Here is a 20,902-nt window from a genome sequence, read left to right on the forward strand (position 1 = left end):
CCTGAAAGCAGGGGTGCATAGCGGCACAACTGAAACACACCCCTCTGTCTGGGACCCTGAATGCAGGGGTGCATAGCGGCACAACTGAAAACATTGTTTTCAATATTTTCAATGAAAGCATCTCATCCTCTCTTCTCCATCGCTCTCTTCCTGCCAAGCACGATCTTTGAACTCCTGAGTTAAATGCTCACTTAAACCATCTGCACTCATTCTCAGTTCATGCTTATAGCACCCGCTTGCCCCCCCCAACCACCCCCCCCACCCCTGCAGAAGCTATACTGTTACTGCTTCAGTGGAAGATACAGCAGCTCAGGGAAGGTCAGGCCTGTGTACAGTTGTACAGGTAGCAGACTGTGGACCCAGATCCCAGACCCCAACCAAGACAGATTCCAGGGCCTGCAGGGGCTGCTGCCCTGGAAGTCAGGAGAACTCTTCCCGCTGCATCCCTACTGCAACCCCCTCCTTAGGCCCCTTCAGCTGGTTGCACTTGAGTTTCAGACCAACTAATGATCCAGCTATTACGAGTGTGGGCCTCACTTTTAAAAATAAATGTTTCAACCAGTCCAGCCCTGCAATTTAATAGGCAATATTGTATGCATATTAAACACCAAATGATTGTTAACATATTTATTGAAGCATAACAGGCATCGGGCATATAAAAGATGACTCTCTTATATGGCTGTCAGACCTCAATAAACATGTTTAATAATTAATTGGCGTTAAGCAAACATAATTGTGTGATTCTAAATTAGGTGTTCAGTGAAGCATTCTGTGCATGGAAAACCACAGCAGTGTTTTATTACTTCAAGATCAGGCTGTCAATCTGGCTTTTCACATATCAGGAGAAGTGCCCCCAGTTCCACGCTGTGTCAAAGGCCTCCTGTAGCCTCACGCCAAAAAAGGGATGAGCCCTCTCATTCCTAAACCCTTTGATCTGAGAAACGTTTCTCATTTGGTTAGCTCTTTGTCTATCTGCATATCCACTTGGGTTCTGAAAGTTCTGAGCCAAGAAATTGTCTGATGCAGAAGATGGTTTCACATCCCAGCCGTTGGTTGAATTAACCAGTTCTGCCATAAATGCCATCTCCCCCCAGTACAGGTGATTCACATCATTCGCGATAGCTCTGCTCTCTAAATTGTCTGCAAACAGCAAATTAACAAATACCGAAGATTGCTCCTAGGGGAAATGTCAGACTAGGTTCCTCTGAGCCTCTGGTCAGATTTTTTTTTTTTTTTAAATCAGTTCACATAGAACTTTGAACTCAAGGCCCATAGCGCTGTAAGTCACATCTGACGCGTATTCTCCGTCTCACAACCTCACAACCTAGAACACAAGACATCGCTTCAGCACTGTGCATTTTAAACAGCAGAACACCAACAAAAAGCACAAAGGCATGAACAAACAGGACAATGACCAGACCACGAAAGGGGCACCTGTTTGCAGTACAAGGACTGAATCAAGAAGGTAGACCATTGCTTTGTTCTACCTCAGGTGGAAATACTCCTGTCGGAGGAGTCACGTTCTTTGCAACTCTGTTGATAGCAGCATGTGTCTGGCCATGATGCAAAAATGCCACGAATGTTGATTTTGAGATTGCAAATAGATGTGCAGGTAGGTAAATTCACACCTGCAGGATCCTTGAGTTATGAGGATCAGCTGTAATCAGGTTCCATGGAGCACAGCGGTCTACATCCTTAAGTATCCTATGTCCTCTGCTGGCCTTTTGTACAAGCTGCCCAGAGAATTGTCTGCTCAGTATCAGTGCTGCTTTAGCACATAGTAGGTGCACAATAAATATTGGTCACATTCAGTCAAGTGGTTTTCAGTAAAGGACCCAAAGTAGTTGTCATTTGAAAGTAGATGTTCGTTGCTTCTGTTTACACCATTGTTTTCCTTGGTGACTGCTGGTATTTATTGTCTCGATCTAGTTAATATTCAACCTTGGCTTTTAACTTTCTTTCCCCTGCTCCTGAATCCTTTAGAGACTTGAGGATCCATTTTCTTTGCTGGCCAGGAACACCTTAAGATTCATGCTAGGTGAGGAAAAGCATTCCCCAAGCGGACTTCGCTGGCTGGGTCATAAAAATCTGTCTCCAGGTTGTCCGTCTATGAAGGCCATCCACACACACACCCTACAGGGAGGTGGGGAGTCAAGCTTACAACCTTTTCAGAAGAAGCATCAGGAAGCAGGGCCATAACTTGAAAAAGTCAGTCTCATGGCCATGCTGTTGGCACTGAGCTAGACACTTAAGCTAGACAGTTCTGGCCCCATCAGATCTTCCGGGGATCACTGTTTCCACTATGACCCTACCTGAAGGTTTGGAATTGCACATGGAGCTAGGCGCCAGAGTCTAGAGCAACTCTAGGTCTGCAGGGATCCTTTGGAAAATTACATTTTGGAACCTGGAATTTTATCTGTAGGCATTTAAAAACCTATAAATGAAAGTCCGTTATGAAAGTCGTATGTGCTTATTTGACAAGTTAGAACATAGAGTACAGAACAGAGAACATACATATCTCACCATCACCAAAACACACACATTTAAAAATTTGGGTGTAGGTAGGGGCACCTAGATGGCTCAGTGGGTTAAAAGCCTCTGCCTTGGCTCAGGTCATGATCCCAGAGTCTTGGGATCGAGCCCCGCATCGGACTCTCCGCTCAGCAGGGAGCCTGCTTCCCCCCCCCTCTGCCTGCCTCTCTGCCTACGTGTGATCTCTGTCTGTCAAATAAATAAACAAAATCTTTTTTAAAAAATTAGAGTGTATTGGGTCACTTTTTCTTTTGTGCACGGGTTCTTTGTATGACTTCAATTTTACTGCAAATGAAAGTTAGTCTTCTGCTTTTTGTTCCCCGCTTAGCATGCTGTCATAAGCATGTTCTGTGTTATTACACAGTTCATCACCCTTATTTCCAACAGCTGCAAACTAGCCCATTGATTGATTGCACTGCATTTTGCTAGCCATCCCGTGCTCGTTAGATGTTTGTTCTCATTCTTTAGCTCTTTCTGAAAATGAGAGTACAATCCACTTTTTCTTTTTTCCTAAAGCTGGTGCATGTCTGGGATTGCTGTTAGCCCAGGTTGTCAGAAACAAGGTTACTGGATCATTGGTTGGGACATTTTTAAGGCCCTTGATGACATTGCCTCATTGCTAAGATGTGGGAACAACAAGCCTATCTTACTAGATGCTTCCAAAAATTGTGTTATCATTTTGTTGTCTTTGCTGACTGTAGAAGAGACCCAGAGTTTTTTCTTTACTGTGCCAGAGCTGCAAAGGACCTCCACCTTCAAACGCCCAGGCCAGTGTTCCCGTTAGACTTACACTGTGTGTGCATGGATGTAGGGGTATATGCATGTGTGTGCAAACTACAATATATATTTAACTTACTCTTTAATTCATGATATTGCCAAGATATTTCTTTGTCTCATGTCTTCCTCAGTATTTCTTGAAAAGTCATACCTTCCAAAACTTTTTGCTGAATATGCTCAGGTTTTGGTTTGTATCTATTCATTTTAACACACACACACACACACACACACATACATTTTCTCTCTCTCTCTCTCTCTCTCTCTCCCTTTTTTTACTAATGGAAAATACAGCTCTTGAGGATGACAATTGCCAAACAGAGGCTCGGAGATGAAGAAATTGGCGTGCGGCATTTTGCAGCCCATGAGCGTGAAGACTTGGTTCAGCAGCTGGAGAGAGCTAAGGAACAGGTTATTGCTAACATCTGTTAAGAGTGGGGGATATATTTGTACTGTTGGACTGTGTCCCATTTCTTAGAGAGGGCAAGGTGCCTGGGATGCCAGCCAGAGGCGCAAGGAGGGTGTGAGTTGAATGCTTTGACGTTCTCCCTGCTCTGTAAGTTCCTGATCTGCCTCTTGTGGTCCTTGCTTCCAGAAGGTCTGTTCCCCTAGTTTGGGGTGCCATTGGTCTGAACACAAGAAACATCTTCCCTTTCCCCCATTCAGGATAGACAGGAAAGGAACAAGACATGACAAATGGGCCTTAATTTGCAAATTTCCCCAAGTGTTGAGTGATACTTTTTAGACAAAATCTCAATGGGTACAGAGCCCTAGTTAGGGGACAGGAAAGAGAGCCTAGACTTCATTTCCCTCCTCTCGTAGGTGGGATGAATACGCCCTGTCAGAGTCGGTCAGCAAAGCGGAAGCCTCCATCTCTGGCCCTAAAATGATGTCTGAAGAACATCTTAAGTAAGGACACTTCCTTGGTTTCAGATAGAGTCTCTGGAGCATGACCTGCAGGCCTCGGTGGACGAGCTTCAGGACGTTAAAGAAGAACGATCTTCCTACCAGGACAAAGTGGAGAGGCTCAACCAGGAGCTAAACCACATCCTGGGTGGGCACGAGAACCGCATCATTGACGTGGATGCCCTCTGCATGGAGAACAGGCAAGTGGCCGGGCCCGGGCACGCACTCAGGCAGGACACTGGCCGTGCAGTCTCGCAGCCCAAGTTATAGCTGCCTTGCAATGAAAGGAAAGTCCCATCACCAAAATGGTGATAGTAATGCCACGTATCAGCTTCGAAAGTCAGAAAGGCACCACACCCCTATACATTTGCCTCCCCGACCCCTGTCTCCTTCCCCCGCCCCTCCCTGCCTCCCAGCCGGGCAAGAAGGGTAGGGAGCCAGTGAAAGCTGCTTGGTATTGGTATCAAGGAGAGGGGAAAGAATAAGAAAATAAATTGAGAAATTCCCTCAGCTCTTTCTTTTCCCCGAGGCAAATTTCAGAGTGTGTGTGTGTGTGTGTGTGTGTGTGCATGTGTGTGTCTAATTTAATGTTATGTCTGGTGTCGCCTCTTCCTGCCTGCCTTCCCAGTGGAATCATCTTAATGAGAATTATGTGAAAACTGTGTTGATATCCCTTAGGGGTTCTCTGCAGAAGGCTGTTCTAAAGTAGGGTTTCTGTGATTTGGGCATATTTGACCTTGATTACATCCATTTAAGAAGAGGTCACCAAGATGCACTTTTCTTCTCCTCTTTTGGTGGTGAGAAGGCATTGTGTGTACACAATAGCTCTGGAGGCGGGTTGTTTTCTTTTTTTCTTCTCCTACTTGCCTCTATGTTTTTTATTTTGTGCCCAGACACTTCCTAGTTGCATGTTTTCTCTCCTAGGTACCTTCAAGAGCGATTAAAGCAACTCCACGAAGAGGTCAACCTCTTGAAATCAAACATCGCCAAGTATAAGGTAGAGAATTGTGATGATGCTGGTCATGACTCACGATTGTACATCTAAATGCCATTCTGTGTTAATTCCCTTTTATGTGCCAAAGTCATGTGAGTGCTTGCCTGCCCTCCCAGATAAAGTAAGAGCTTTCACTGAGGTAACCAGGAAGAATGAAGCCCCAAACAACAAATACAACAAAAATAGCTTTTGCAAGAGCATTTTCGTTGCTGTCACCTAGGCAGGGTGCATGGAGCCTTCCCAGATCTGGACGTGGCCATTTCACTGCCTCAGTCCGCATAGAATTAGGTTTCTTATCAGCGCTTCTAGAAAATGTTCCATCATCAGACACTGCTTGTCTCATAATCATCCATAAGAAAATGGTTTCCGAGCGACAAGAAGAAACCAAGATTGGGGAATCACAAACTGAGCGAGAACGTTCACGTCACACTGAAAGGACAGAATGTTTAAATTCTCCCACTGTTGTTTAGACTCATCCCAGCTCCATTAGTCTGATAATATCTATTTCTGCAGATGTTCGTTGTGAGCGTTATAATTAGAAACATCTCCTGGGTTTCTCTGCTTTGAAAATAGATTGATTTCTCTTCCTGAGGGTAGAGCTTTATAGCAGTCTAGATGCTTGGGAGAACCGTCTCGTTTTCCTAGCTTCTGACGTTAGCTTTTCTTCCCTGAAGTCTCTATGCTGTTCTCCCTTTCCCATGAGGTTGGGGGCCACACTTTACACCAGTCTATATATACACACACACAGCCAAAGAAGAATGCAGCTTTTAAAGTTGTATAATTAATACATACATTTAAAAAATGTGTGTATGCATTCATTTAACAGCCTTTATTTGGTTCTTCAGTGTGCCAAGCACTGCTACACAGCGCATATCAATTGTTGTGTAAGGGTCTGTGAAAGGAATGGCACTTTGGTCGGCACCTGTGTGCCTCCTTATCTTGTGTCCGTGGCAGACGTCATTCATTATTTGTGGCTTTTTCCAGTCCAGCCACGAAAGACTTCCAAAGACCAACAGCGATCTTTTGGCATCAGCAGATAAAAGTAAACCTGTTCTCCATCTCATGTCTATTCAGAAGGGGTTTCCGTAACTAGTGACTTCACACATTAGACGGAGCACTTGTTTTCAGATTTGATTTAATTTAATGAATACGCATTGAGTGCCTTTTATATAGAGGAGAAGGTAATTGCTGTCATTCTGCTGGGCACCAATTTTAAAAAACAAAACAAAACAAAACAAAACTCTCTACCAAGTCCATAAATTTCATACCTCTTTGGCAGGGTCTCGGAATTTTAAAAGTTGGGTCAGCATTTGGGGTTGGCCAAGGGGTCTTGTGTATTTTATGGGAGCATGCATCTACTCTAAGTAGGTATTTTTCCTTTTTTCTTTCTTTCTTTCTTTTTTTTTTTGGCTTTTTTGATAGAGATTTGTATTTTTTCCCAATGCTGCTTTAGAATGCTCTCGAAAGACGGAAAAACTCCAAAGGCCAGAGTAAATCTAGCAGCAGTGCGCTGACTGGAGTCCTATCTGCAAAGCAAGGTAGGGTTTGTTCTCTGGAGTGTCAGAACCACAGAATGCCAGAGCTCGGGGTCCGCGTCTCCGTTTGTGGTGGGGGAACGAAGGTGGTTCTTAGAACAGCCCTTCCCAAACCTCCATCCACATCAGCATTGGCTGGAGGCCTTGTTTGAAAACACAGATTACTGCCCCCAACCCTGTCCCAACACACACACAGAGTTTTTGACTTAGTAGGTACAGTGAGGCCCCAGAGAATGCACATTTCTAGAAAGTTCCCAGGTGTTGCTGATGCTGGTTCTGGGATCCTGCTTTGAGAACCACTGCATTAGACGTTTTTCTAACAACGGGACCCCCTTCACATCTGTCCCCTAGCCTGTGCTCTTCCTTTAAGAACATTTTCCCTCCTTCGAGCACTGGTTTAACATCCATGGGTCCATGTTCCAACCTTGCCGAGTTTCTCCTTTTTCTGGCCTCTGTGACCAGAATAGAAAAGTCTCACAGCTGCTGAAATCATTTTATCATGGAACATGTGCCTTTTTCAAAGAAGCTTTTATTGATTGCAATTCTGTTCCTCCTCCTTGTCGATTCTGATGAAAAATAATGATCTTCCAGGAACAGTCGAGGGGAATAAATAGCAGAGAGCTTACTTCTGACACTTAATATTTGGGAACTCAGTTCTCAGCGTAAGCCTCAGGTTGAACACGGGCGACTGGCCCAGTTTTGGGTTGTTGGCCACACAGACCAGTGACGATCATACAGGAGTCTTAATCAGAGCTGGGGTGGTTAGGGGAAAAAAAAAAAAAAAAAGTGCTGAATCTTCAGCCGGCCTAATAACCAAAGCACTTTTCTAAGCAACTTCTGTTTTTCCACTCAACTAAAAAAAAGACACCCTAGAATTGTTTTTAAACGCAAAACCTCAGTACTCCCCAGAAATGTGAAGTAGCCATGTGAGTTCAGCTCTGGATACCCTGGACAGCCAAACATCTTTTTTTTTTTTTAAGATTTTATTTATTTATTTGACAGAGAGAGATCACAAGTAGGCAGAGAGGCAGGCAGAGAGAGAGGAGGAAGCAGGTTCCCTGCTGAGCAGAGAGCCCGATGCGGGACTCGATCCCAGGACCCTGAGATCATGACCTGAGCCGAAGGCAGCAGCTTAACCCACTGAGCCACCCAGGCGCCCAGCCAAATGTCTTTGAATGGTGAGACGACCCAGTCCCATCACTGATGTGGGGAATGCCAGCCACATTCAAACACCACGCCCTAAGACTGCCAGAGCCTTTCTGAATAACCCTGGGCACCTTATTTTGATAAAGCTTGAACTCATCCCCTTTGAGCAGCAAGAAATAATTACCAACGTCTGAAAACATACTGCTTGAGGCAAGTTCTTCCTACATTAGTTATGAGGAAAAAAAAAAAAATAGAAAGTAGCATAAATGTCCAGCAGGAATTAAATAACTTATATCTACATATGGGCTCCCAAACTGCCTTTACATTTTATGTTTTAGGAGATATTGATGATGAGGAGTTGGGTTAACTGAAAAAAAGAAGAGCTTTTTCTCATTTCAAGAAAAATGTATGAATCTGTGTATCTATGTATAGGCATATAGAAAAGGATGTTCAGAGATGTAGTGAGAGATTTATTTTTTTCTGTCTGATAGGAGTACAGGCTGTGTCTTTTTTATGGTAACTCATGGTTTCTAAAAAGATGCAGACACAAAATATATTTTGTATTTTAAATAATGCCCCATAGGATCTTGCTGCCCACCGAACATAGCACACTGTAGGAAACTCTGCCACAAAGCAAGGAGCTTGGGACAAGGGTCATTTCCATTTGCATGGCTGTGTGACCTTCAGCTGATGTTTTTAATCCATCAGCACCTTGCTTTCCCATCCATAAAATGGGGATAAATAATACTTCCCAGGTGGGTTTTATTTTACTTTTTTTTTTTTTTTTAAATTTGGGGCCTCAAATGGGTTAGTATAAAGCATTTTGAAAGGGTGAGATGCTGGACAAATGCAAAAGATTATTATCCCTTTAAGAAATGGGTGATAAAAGTCCACGAGAACTTCCTTGTTTCTGCTCAACCCTCACACTAAATTTTATTTTGTTTTAAAAATAAACAAAAACACCTGAAGCGGATTCTTCAGTACTTCATCATAGCATTTAGAAGCCAGGAGCTTAACCCAGCTTCATTTCCAGGAAGATCAGACATAGGTTTACATTGCCGTGTTCCAGAAGGAATTAAGACTGAGTTGTAAACTTTGTATCCCACCTAGTTCAGGATCTGTTATCCGAAGATCACGGGTGCAGTCTTCCAGCCACTCCACAGTCCATTTCTGATCTGAAATCTCTGGCCACAGCCCTGCTAGAGACAATCCACGAGAAAAACATGGTCATCCAGCACCAGAGGCAGACCAACAAGTAGGTGACTGGACCCTTGGGTGGGGGTGGGTAGGAGAGATGTGGGATGCTGGCCACCAGTGGGGGATGGCAGCCAGGTGGGATGGCAGGCCTTTGGGAGGAGGGGAGGGGAGCACTTAAGTCTGGAAGGTCACCTCCTAAACTAGAACGCTGTGTCCACACTGTGACAGCATCTCAGCCATCTGCCAGAGTGGGGGAGGGAGAGAATACTACCAGCCATTACAGACTGAACACTTAATCGGAGCCACTCACTGAGGAATGCCGACATGGGCAGTATGATCGCCCGGGTGACTCACTCTACCTCTCCTGCGGGTCTCCCTGATGACACTGGGGGGTTCTGACCAGCAGGAAGGCCAAGCATCAACTTTCATAGACAACTGGACCTAGAAGGGAGTGTCATGTCACTCTTCCAGAGAAGCAGAGAAAGTGGTGGGATGGAGCAATTAAAATAGAGTGTCTTCCCTTTTTTTTTTTTCTTTTTTTTTTTTTTTTAAGATTTATTTATTTTTTGACAGAGACAGGGATCACAAGTAGGCAGAGAGGCAGCCAGAGAGAGAGAAGGAAGCAGGCTCCCCGCCGAGCAGAGAGCCCGATGTGGGGCTCGATCCCAGGACCCTGGGATCATGACCTGAGCTGAAGGCAGAGGCTTTAACCCACTCAGCCACCCAGGCGCCCCTTCCCTGATTCTTATAAACATACCGACTCAAGTTAGTAGCCATTAGAGACACACGCAAATTGGAGGTGCTCAAAGAATGGTGAACAACAATAAGTTAAAGCAACAGACACCGTGAACAGGGCTGGCTCTGAGGACAAGTGACCATGCTCCGAAGGGCCCTGCTCTTGGTTCAGAACTCCATGGTTGCCATCTTGAGGTTCTTAATCATTCTTTTTTTTTTTTTTAAAGATTTTATTTATTTATTTGACAGAGAGAGATCACAAGTAGGCAGAGAGGCAGGCAGAGAGAGAGGAGGAAGCAGGCTCCCTGCCGAGCAGAGAGCCCGATGCGGGACTCGATCCCAGGACTCTGAGATCATGACCTGAGCCGAAGGCAGCGGCTTAACCCACTGAGCCACCCAGGCGCCCCTCTTAATCATTCTTGAACAAGGAGGCCTGCCTTTCCATTTTGCGGTGGGCCCCAGAATTATGTAGCTGGTCCTGCTTATGAAACCCACACGTAGCCCCAAAATGAAGCCGTGCAAGAATGAGCAGGCTCTGAAACGCTGGGGCTTCCAGCAAGGAGGGGAGGGGTGAGGGAAGCAGGGTCCTGGCGAGGGGGAGGGGCACGGGGAGAGAGGCAACTGGAACATGATTGAGAGTATTGTAAAAACAAAATAGAAAAAAAGAGAAGCCGGGAGTGAAGGGAAGATCGCGCAGGAGATTAAGATATATATAAAAGAAGGCAGGGAGCAGTGGAGGGAGTCTGGGCAATCTCAGAGGGATGACAAGGGTAATTTATTGACAGAAGAAGTTTTTAAAATTCTTTTAAAAGAAATCTTAACCAAGGAATGAGGCAGTCAGGTGCTAAAATGCAGAGACATCTCAGGGGAGGGAGAAGAAATGGAAATCTCCCCAGAATAGGTACGAGGTCTATTTTATCCAGACAGAATCCCCTGCAGCCGATAGTGTTCTGCATGAGCCTTCTTTGTCCTCACTGACTCCCTATAACGCACCCACTGGGGCTCTTTCAAACCTTCTCGGGTCTTCTAAACCCTAGTCTGTTCTCAGCAGGTAACCTCAGCTGCTCTTTTACTGAAAAAAATAGATGCGCCTTCACAGGAATCCCAAGACTTACCCTCCCCTGGAACCAGTGCCTTCCACCCTCTCCCTCCTGGCTCTGGGAAACACACCCACCCACCATCCTGTTGGTCCACACCATCTTCCCTCCTCTGGGCATGGCTCCCCTGTGAGCAACTCATCCCACCTAATCCACTCCTGCCCCCAACCCCTGGCTTCTGCCTCTTCACCCAGACACCACCCAGAGCTCCCTGAACCCCCATAGTCTTTCCCCAGCACTGCAGCTCCCCCTGAATTCCACTCACCCAGCATCTTTGTGAACAAGAAGGCTGCCTTTACTTCTTCAATAGCCCCCTCTCAAACTGTGGTCCTGGGAGCGCCCATGTCAGAATTACTCAGAGGCACTGGTTCTGAAATGCAGATTCTGAGGGGTTTTCTGGAGGGAACGTCAGGTTTCTGGATCTGAGCCAGCCCCAGGAAAGAAAGACCACCTCGGCTTCAACACCTCCTGAGATCTCTTTCCAGATGTTCCACAGCCATCTCCCTTTGAGGGTCTCCAGTCCCCCAAACCCCACTTTCTGAGTCTGTTTCTTTTCTGATTTCTCTGCATCCCAATTCGCATCTTGCACTCATCTCCTTGGATTCCTCTGACTTTCTCCTCATCCCCTCGATTCCCTCCATGCCCCTTGCTTCAACCCCAGGTCTCCACCAGGCCTTCTGCTCTCCTTACCCCACCTGGGGGCTTCATCTCCCCCACCCCCTGCATGATTGCTTCTCACTTTCTGCAGGCACTTTCCAACTCTTGTACGCACCTCACCACCCAGAGCAGGACCCACATTTCCAACGATAGGTTGTCATTTTCCCCCATATCCCTTCAGCTATTCGCGTTCAAGGAGTCTAGACTCTGGGCCACCCACTCCTTAATACGTTTTAAGACCCTTGAAAATGCTTGCACCCTTTGACCCACATGGTCTGCATCTAGGAATTTATCCTAAAGAAAAAAATCAGTATGATGTCCTCAGATTCACATAAATGGATTCATTTATAACAGGAGAGAAAACAGAAACAACCCAAATGTTTTTGTTTATATATATATATATATATTTTTTTTTTTTAAAGATTTTATATCTTTATTTGACAGAGAGAAATCACAAGTAGATGGAGAGGCAGGCAGAGAGAGAGAGGGAAGCAGGCTCCCTGCTGAGCAGAGAGCCCGATGCGGGACTCGATCCCAGGACCCTGAGATCATGACCTGAGCCGAAGGCAGCGGCTTAACCCACTGAACCACCCAGGCGCCCCTGTTTTTGTTTATATTTTATTTTATTTTGAGAGGCGGAGAGTGTATGAGTACAGACAGAAAGAATCACAAGCAGACTCCATGCTGAGCACAGAGCCTGACGCAGGCCTTGATTTCACAAACCTGAGATCATGACCTGAGCTGAAATCAAGAGTCAGATGCTTAACCAACTAAGCCACCCAGGTGCCCCCCACCAATGTTTTTAAACTGGAGACTGGTTAAGATTATAGTAACTCCAGGCACCCCTGGCTGGCTCAGTCGTTAAGGGTCTGCCTTCAGCTCATGTCATGATCTCAGCCCTGCGACGGGCTCCCAGCTCAGAGAAGAGTCTGCTTTTCCTTCTTCTCCCCTCCCCCAACACTTGCGTTTCCTCTCTTGTGCGCATGCGCTCTCTTTGTGCCAAATAGATAAATAAAATCTTTTAAAAAAAGATTATAGTAAATCCATAAGATAGACTATTATGCAGCCATTTAAAGCATGATTTGAAGAATATTTAATGGGCTCTGCCCACCTTCCTGATACTCACGGTCAATAAACCTCCACATTATGCAGGTTGAAGCTGTCTAATTAGAATAGAATCGTTGTGCCCTCCCAGTAGGGAGGACAGTGCTGGGCCCACTGTATGTCCTTATACTTATTTAATGAATGGATGATGGACTCATCTTCTAATCCTTTTTCTTGTTCCTTTGATACTCTTTACGGTTTTCCTGGACTCTGTATATATGTCAGGTGCTTGTCCTCGGCCTCAGTCTACATGCTCTCCCTGCCCCCTCAGCTTTGGTCCTACCCCACTATCCCCTGTCCCTTGGGAACACCCTCCCATTGATCCTCCAATCTCAGACCCCAGACCCTCCTCCGCCGCCAAGCTCCGCCCTCTCTCAACCCCACGCCCCCAGCTACAGTTCTGATGACGTCACAAGCCCCCATTAAAAAGCTGGATTTTTCTTTTCGTGTTTATTTCAAGTTTTTATTTAAATCCTAGTTAGTTAACATATAGTGTAATATGGGCTTCAGGAAATAGCAGAACTGTTAAAGCTAAATCCTGGGGCCCGCTGAACTCAGGAACCCCAGACTGTCAACCTGGCGCTCCCGCCTCTCAGGACACATTGATTTCCTAGCACCTGCCCTGTCTTAACCCTACCGTGACCAGCCCGCCCCAGGCTCCGTGGGCCCTCATCCTCTGTTGAGAAACAGACTTGCTCATTTTGACAGATTTAATTTTGTTTTTTGTTTGTTTGTTTGTTTCAGATTTAATTTTGTTTTAATGTACCTTGTCATTTGTAACTATTATTCAATAATTCTGTACCATCTCATGGTTCAAATTTTAAAGGTTAAACAACAATGTGTCTCTAAACTACCACCATCTCTCAGCCCCCAATTCCCCTTCCTGGAAGGAACCACACTGTTCCTTATTTCTTATGTATCCCTTTCCAAGGATGCATATGGAAATAAACATATAACACATTTCCACAGACACATATAAATACGCAAATATACTTGTACAAATATAGTCTTTTCTCTCTTCCTTCCTTCCTTTCTTTCTTCTTACAAATGGTAGCTAGTATTCACCCAAAAAGTGTTTTTTTCCACTGTTCTTCACCTTGATCCCCCCCCCACCATAACAGTAGATCTTAAAGATTGCTTCATATCCATACATAAAGTACCTAATGTGCCATTTTTAAAACTTAGAAGGTCTTTGGTTTCATACTTTCAGTAAATGTTTTATTTGGGGCCATGTAAAAAAAACTAATTATACAATAAACAGAGTGGGGGCTAGGAATAAAATCTGAATTTGGTCTGCTGCTGTGATCCCCCTTTTGTAAAATAATATAATAGTTTTGTGTTGGTGGAGCATTCTAAGTGAGAATAAAGGTATTCTGTTTCTGTAAGCCTGTGCTCCCCCTACTGGCTTTCCACTGCCTGTCACTCAACCCGCCTTGAGAAGGCCCAATGGGAGCCATCTTGAAGAACGAATGGATCCACACAGGACTTTATTTTTTGAGAGGATTTTCAATTAATGGGCATTTTGCTTGAGGTACTCGTTGCCAAAGAGTTGGCAATTGTCTGACTATTGTTAAAGAAGGGATGAGCATCCTGTGATTTATCAACAGGTAGCAAAGCAGTAACAGAAGAGGCAGGTGTTTAAATCATGTTTTACCGAACACCCCATTTAGTTTTCCAGTCAATACTTCGCTGGTGGTGGGGTGCCGGTGCTGGTGATGGTGGTGGGTACATGAAGATAGTGACCTTTCACTTCCCTTCCTGCCATCCTAATACTGTTTATTGCTCTTCCCCACTCTGGCCAAGGGTAAATGGCTCGGAAGTTCAAGACACTGAGAGCAGTTTGAGCTGTCATGGATCAGAGCAGAGAGTCAAAAGAAGGCCACACAGGGTTGGAAGGGAGGACAGGATAGAGCCACAGTCACGTCTTGAGGACTGGGCTCTCCCCAAGGACCCTCAGGGATTTCTGCTCCCATGTTGTCTGGGAAACAGGAACAGACACACAATGATGGCCAACTCCCGAGTTGGTTCTGTCTTTGCCAATCCCCTATCACGTTGTTACTATCAGAAACTACTACTGAAAATCTGTCTGGAGGCCTGACATCTTGAGGATTTTCCTAGACTGCTAGGTAGACATATGCTGAAATCCCTCCTAAAACAAACCATAGCTAAATAAAAAACCTTATTTTAAAATCTCTCCCCTCCCACCAAAAAAAAAAAAAATTCCTCTCTCAAACCTGTTTATGCCCCAAGCTACTGCCCTAGCTGTCTCTTTCGATTCCCTGCTAAACTACTTGAAGGGTCATCTGTATTCCCTGCTTCTGGTTGCCCCAAGTATGCTTCTCTGAACCCTGTCACTTGGATTCTGGGTTTCACCCCATCCACTGTCCTGAAACATCTCTCTTAAGGGTCAGGCACATCTACTAGGTGGACTTTTTCATCCAATGTGACCACTTTCCAGAATAAAACTGTACTGACATCCCACCTGGGTCTCTCACACCCCTTGGCTTCCTGGCCCCATGTGGCCTGGCTCTCCTCTTCCCTGTCCAGCTATGCCTTTCTAATCCTTTCTTGCCTTAGACAGGGATATTCTAGGGTCCTGTTCTTCTGACTTCTCACCCTCTGCTGGTGAGCAGATCTACTCCCCAGACTCCATGCCCATCTCTGCGTTTCCAGACTTTTCTTCTATCACGTGACTGGCTGTCTCCATGGATATCCCATAGGCACCTCAAATTCTTCACCTACCTCAGTATTGTTACTCCATTCGGCTGACTTCCCACATCGCCCCCTGGGCTTGTTGGAGGCCACCACTATCACTGACTTGGACATCACGCTTCTGACTGGTCTTCCTGCTTCTACTCATACTGATACCAGTCCATTCTCCACTCTCCCTCAAGAATACTTTCCCGAAACATCATCGTGCTGCGCCTCCTGCTTCAGAACTTCCAATATCTCACTTTTGTTGCCGACATAGAAAAATCTCACCCTTCTCATTCATGATCTGGGTCCTTCAAAACCACTCTGGATTCAGCCCTCATTTACTTCACTTCCACTCTGTGGTTCACTTCCACTCTGAAGTACTTGCATGCTTTCAGACCCACGTTTTGATTCCAGACCCTCCGCTTAGCAGCTGCGTCACGCTGGGCAGGTTAGTTGACCTTTCTGAATGTCTGTTTCCTCATCCACAAATGAAGCATATTAAAATCTCCCTCTTCAGTTGTTGCAAGGGGTAAGGGAGATACTGTCTGTGTGGTGCTTAGAGTAATGCCTGCTAGAGAACAGGTGATTGGGAGATATTATTCAAACCTTTGACAGGCTCTGTACGTGTGTGTGTTTGCGCGCGCGCGCGTGTGTGTGTGTATCCACATCTGTTTCCCACCAGACTTTTAGTCCCTCAAATACTCAAATACAGGGATACAGGCTGTTTCCCCTCATTATCCCCTACAGCCTCAACAATTGTGTGCTGAATTGGTCAAACTGAATTCAGTGGACCCTGTTCTTGTGTTTACTGCCTCCCTCGATGCCTGCTGCCCTCTCTCGCTGGGCTGCACCAGCCCACGTTCCATGGACCACCGGCTGTATGTGTTCAGCGTGAAACCCATCGGGAAGACTCTTTTTATCCTTTGAGGACTCTTGGGCCCGGTGATACAAGCCAGCCCAGCTGCATCCACATTTCAATCATGAACAGTTTTTCAAGAGGTCTTGCTCCAGACACAAGCATGCTTGTTTTACAGGACCACTGTGAGGTGTTGATGAAGAGCATGTATTGTGGCACCAAACGGAGTTGCAGGTTCAAATCCTGAGTCCTGCTTGTGGCTCTGGTCAAATTAACTAATTTCCGTGCCTCTGTTTCCCAATGGGAGGAGTAGAGTGGGGTGGATGAGTGCACGGGGGTTCGGCAACAGACACAGCTTGGAGATAAACTGTATACCCTTGGGCAGGTTGCTTAACCTCTGTGTTCCTTATGGTCCACATCTGTGAAAGGGTAATAATACAATGTACACCACAGGGTTTTTGTCAGGTCAGATGAGATCATGTATGCTCAGTAGCTGCTCAGCATGGGCTCTGACTCAGAGCCAGGACTCAAGAAAGATTAGTTTCACTGTTCATGGTAACGGTGGTGTGGTTGCTAGGGTTCTGGATAATGTTATTGCTACTATCACTACTAGCACAATTCCCACTGGGTCCATTTTACTACCTCCTGCTCTGTATCAGATGCTTGTGTCGGGCCAAAGAGAACAGGCACTGCTGACAAACAGGCAGGGTCCCTCAAAGTAGGGGGAACCAGCAAATTCACCTCAGTCCATTTCTGGGAGACAGAGCTCTGTTATCCAGGGACATCAGGGGGGAAAAAAAAACGCCACCAAATGTCTCTTTACCACGCCTTCGAAGGTTGCTCTGATGGCATCCTTCAGCACACACACAGAAGAGTTAAGCCTTATCTTTTGTTTCCGAGAGGCCTCGCTCACAGGTGATCTGATCTTGTTAAGAAACAGGCATCAACTTGAACTCTGCTGTGATTGCATCTCAAACCCATCAGCTGGTGAAAAGGGAGCTCGGATCAGAAGGTCTGAGCAAAATATTGAAAGTGAGATTACGAAGAATGGTTTATTGAAGGGTTAGGGACATGAAAGCAGAATAGACCCAACAAATAAGGTGAAAATTGAAAGTAATTGATAAAGACTATGCAGAATTTAAGACTTAAGGAAAAGAAGAAAAGCTCCAAGTACCTAGGTGAAGAAAACCACAGATAGTAACATCAGAGTTTTCTGGGAGCTCAAAGGGAATATTAATTAAGATGCTGTGAGTCAATTCAGGTAAAATAAGGATGAATCCAAAACCATATATATATGTGTAGATATATACATATTCATGCCTCTGTATGTATGTGGGTGTGTGCAGCTATCTCCAGGATATAAAGAGAGGTAGGAGAACAATTCTAGCATTCTGATTTCTCCTGCTTGAAAGGAATTGAAACTTTGCTATTAAGGTGATTTCCGCATCATTTTAACAATGGCAGCGCCAAGAAAATCCCCCAAATAATATAAAGACTGGGTTTTCAATTTCTAGGCCAATGGAAAGTGATTCAAGTTTGAGATGACTATAAAATCATTTCCCAACTATGTTTAATTTTGTGTAAAGTAGAAGAGGGGAAACACGTGCCCACATTTATGTTTTTCCATGCATTCAGACAAAGTTTGACTCCCCAGTAAACAGTAAATCTTTTCAGATGCACGATCCAGAAATTATATGTCCCAGTGCATCAGAATGGTCACCTTGGAAAGCAATGTAATTCTTCTATTGCTGGAAGTTCTTTTGAAAAGCCTATTTCTTCATTCTGTCCGTAGATAATTACAAGCCAGGAAAAAAGGAAAGCATTTTCTTTAATCAAATATGTTTTTGAACACCTACCCTCAACTGGGCATTTGGCTTGGTATCAAGGATATGGTCTCAGACGTAGATTAGGTTGAGGAAGGCAGATCTTATTTTATTGACTCAAAGCAACTTTACTACACATGTTCACCCGTCTTACTGGTTAGACTTCATGGTTTCCAGAACTCAGATCCACCCTCAAAGAATCAGGTATGATACCACTAAAGGTATTCAAAATGAATTATAATCTTTAGCAATGAGCAATTCCCAAACAAAAATTGTGTAAGACGTTTGGGCAACAATGGAATAATTGTTTAGCTTCCCCACTTTTGTGGGAGAGGACTCACTTGAATGGCAACATTTAGTATTTTTTTCATAATTCACTTTATATTTTCATATGTATATTCAACAGAGTTTGTGTATAATGTATTACATATTTTACACATATATTCTTTGCACATGCATACACACTGTGTTTTCTGCATACACTTTAAATCTCAAAACATTTTCTGTCGGGGCACTCTAGAGCTGATGAGGCTCCAAGAGCTGATGAGATGTTCATTAATTTTGTCTGTTGTCATTTTCTCCCGTTTTCCAGAATCCTAGGGAATCGGGTGGCTGAACTGGAGAAAAAATTAAGAACTCTGGAAGTTTCTGGTTTGTGGAGTCTTCCAGGTAAGCAGAACTTCATGAAAGTTATTTTCCTTTTTTAAAAAGGCAGCCTGTACCTAATTTGCTAAGAAGATTCTAGTTTTTAAATATCCTTTTATTTGAAGGTCATTGTTGAAAAATCTACAAGTGCTTTAAACACAGAAGCCATCAATTTTGAGGGAATCAGAGAAACTCATATAAATATTCAAGTTCCCATCTGTGGAACTCTGAAGTTTTGCTAGCCTAAATTCAGAAATTGTCATTGTGTGTGTCTGTGTATACTTTATTTTTCACCTTTGTGAATATAGTAAATTGTTTCTTTTATTTTTTTTACCCCTAGGTATCTTATAAGAATTTGTTCATTTTAATTATCATCCCTAAAAATGAGTAGAAGAATATACAAAGATTTGTTCAATTTACTCCTCAATCCTAAAAATGAATATAAGAACTGACAAAAATTTGTTCTATTTAATTATCATTCCTAAAAAAATGAATGAATCATACCTAAAAATAAATATACTGAGAAAAATTTGTTCTATTTAATTATCATTCCTAAGAATGAATATAAAAATGAGTATAAGAACCTTCTTCTCCTCTCTTCCCCATCCCATTTTATGCAACTTGAAAATCAAAATTTCCTTTGGAGATTTTTTTTCCCGCAATTGTACACGTTGCAAGGAAACTCTGATGTTTCACTTTAATTAGCTATATTTATCCTGTTTGTCTTAGTAAAATAACCCCTCTGTGAGACCCCCATCAGCTAGTCCCCTTTTCTTTTTCTCCAGAAACTTGTATTTATCATTTTTCCACCCCCTCCTCTTTCCCTGGAAGCAACATTGTACATATATTTTTAGTTACTTAACCTTTCTGCACAAACCAGCCTTCTCTACCCTTGAATTGTATCAGTTGCTGCCCCGTAATGTTCAAGGAATGAAAATTGCCACAGGGACGTGGACAACAACCCGTTCCTGTAATGTAATCTGAAGAGGCAACCTTAGGTTGCCTGCAAGAGCATTTCATAAATTGGAAGTTTTAGCAGATTCCTTGAACTTGATGTCAAAAGACCTAACAGAACTAATTAGTGGCAAGTGCCATTCTGGGGATTTGAATGATCCATTTTGCACAAGAACCTTTTGATGCGGTTAAAACCTTATCTTCTTTGAAGGCCTTTCTTTGGCTGCATTGAATTTCAACACAGTCAGGCAAATTTATCGTTTATTTGTGCAGTCAGATTGCTATTTCTGGGCACGGACTGGAGTTTTGATTTTTTTTTTTTTCCCTCCAAATGACTTAGTGAAATTTCACGATGTTTTATTTCTACAATTTATGTAAAAAAGATGGAAGTTGAGTGAGTCAAAGGATGCTGAGAATTTTCTGTCTCCGGTGTTATTTGTTCCGGGATGGAATGGCTATTATGCATTAACAATTCTTTCTTTCTTCCTTTTTGCTGCCTGAAGGCCTGAGCTACAATGTTTCAGTAGGATTCGGGAGTATGTTCTATTTCAAATATCTGTGTTTGTGGCTAATATCAGCAGTGCATTAATATCATCCCTGCATGTAAATAAATAGAAATGCATTCTCTATGTATCATTGCACTTTTCTGATTAGAACAGTCCATTGAAATGGAGAATTCAATTAGTACCAAGTAAATATTCAATGGTAAAATGAGCTTTGAGGGACCCGGCTAAATGGATTTTATGGCCATGTTCTAGTATCTGGCCTCCTAGCAGACACAGAGTGGGAGTACAGGACAAGGGTGGTACAGATCTGGTACAGTTGATGTAAGGGAAAGAGCATTGCTTTGCTGCTATTGTGAAGGTTTCTCAACGAGACACTGCCTTGTGAATTTTTAAACTACAGTGAGAAATACTAAGGGAAGGGCCCCTTGCAGTATCAATCCAATCAGCCACTTCCACACACTCATTGTTTTGTGGACCCCATTTTATCTACCAAAGAGTGGGGCAAGGGGCAGTGTGTTCTCTTCCTCCTCTCTCCCTCCCTCCCCTTCCTCCTCCTCCACCTCCCCTTCCTCCTCGTCCTTTCTTCTTCTCCATCTCTTTTTCTTTCTCTTCCACATTTTTCCTCTTCCTCTTCCTCTCCCCACGTAGAAGCCTTGTCAGCGTTTCAGCCACCTGGCAGGGACTGAGTCCCAGTAGTTTCAGAGAGTTGTTAGCTCACTCTTATTTACTAGCATCTGAAAGGAT

The 20,902-nt window shown here is 44.1% G+C and overlaps 1 protein-coding gene across 2 annotated transcripts in view; it reads left to right on the forward strand.

The window, feature by feature from the left end:
• The window catches only part of CCDC149 (coiled-coil domain containing 149), a 106,512-nt gene that overhangs the window by 68,777 nt on the left and 16,833 nt on the right, over nt 1–20,902 (forward strand). Inside the window, exons 5-11 of one of the 2 annotated variants that reach the window (XM_044225870.1) lie at nt 3,601–3,717; nt 4,240–4,412; nt 5,137–5,209; nt 6,660–6,744; nt 8,998–9,142; nt 18,646–18,722; nt 20,156–20,188. In XM_044225870.1, coding sequence (XP_044081805.1) covers nt 3,601–3,717; nt 4,240–4,412; nt 5,137–5,209; nt 6,660–6,744; nt 8,998–9,142; nt 18,646–18,722; nt 20,156–20,188 — 703 coding nt within the window. The remainder of the gene's footprint in view (nt 1–3,600; nt 3,718–4,239; nt 4,413–5,136; nt 5,210–6,659; nt 6,745–8,997; nt 9,143–18,645; nt 18,723–20,155; nt 20,189–20,902) is intronic. The other variant, XM_044225871.1, reaches the window with a different exon arrangement.

Source organism: Neovison vison, chromosome 11 (genome assembly GCF_020171115.1).
Source record: "Neovison vison isolate M4711 chromosome 11, ASM_NN_V1, whole genome shotgun sequence".
Classification (NCBI taxonomy): Eukaryota; Metazoa; Chordata; class Mammalia; order Carnivora; family Mustelidae; genus Neogale; species Neogale vison.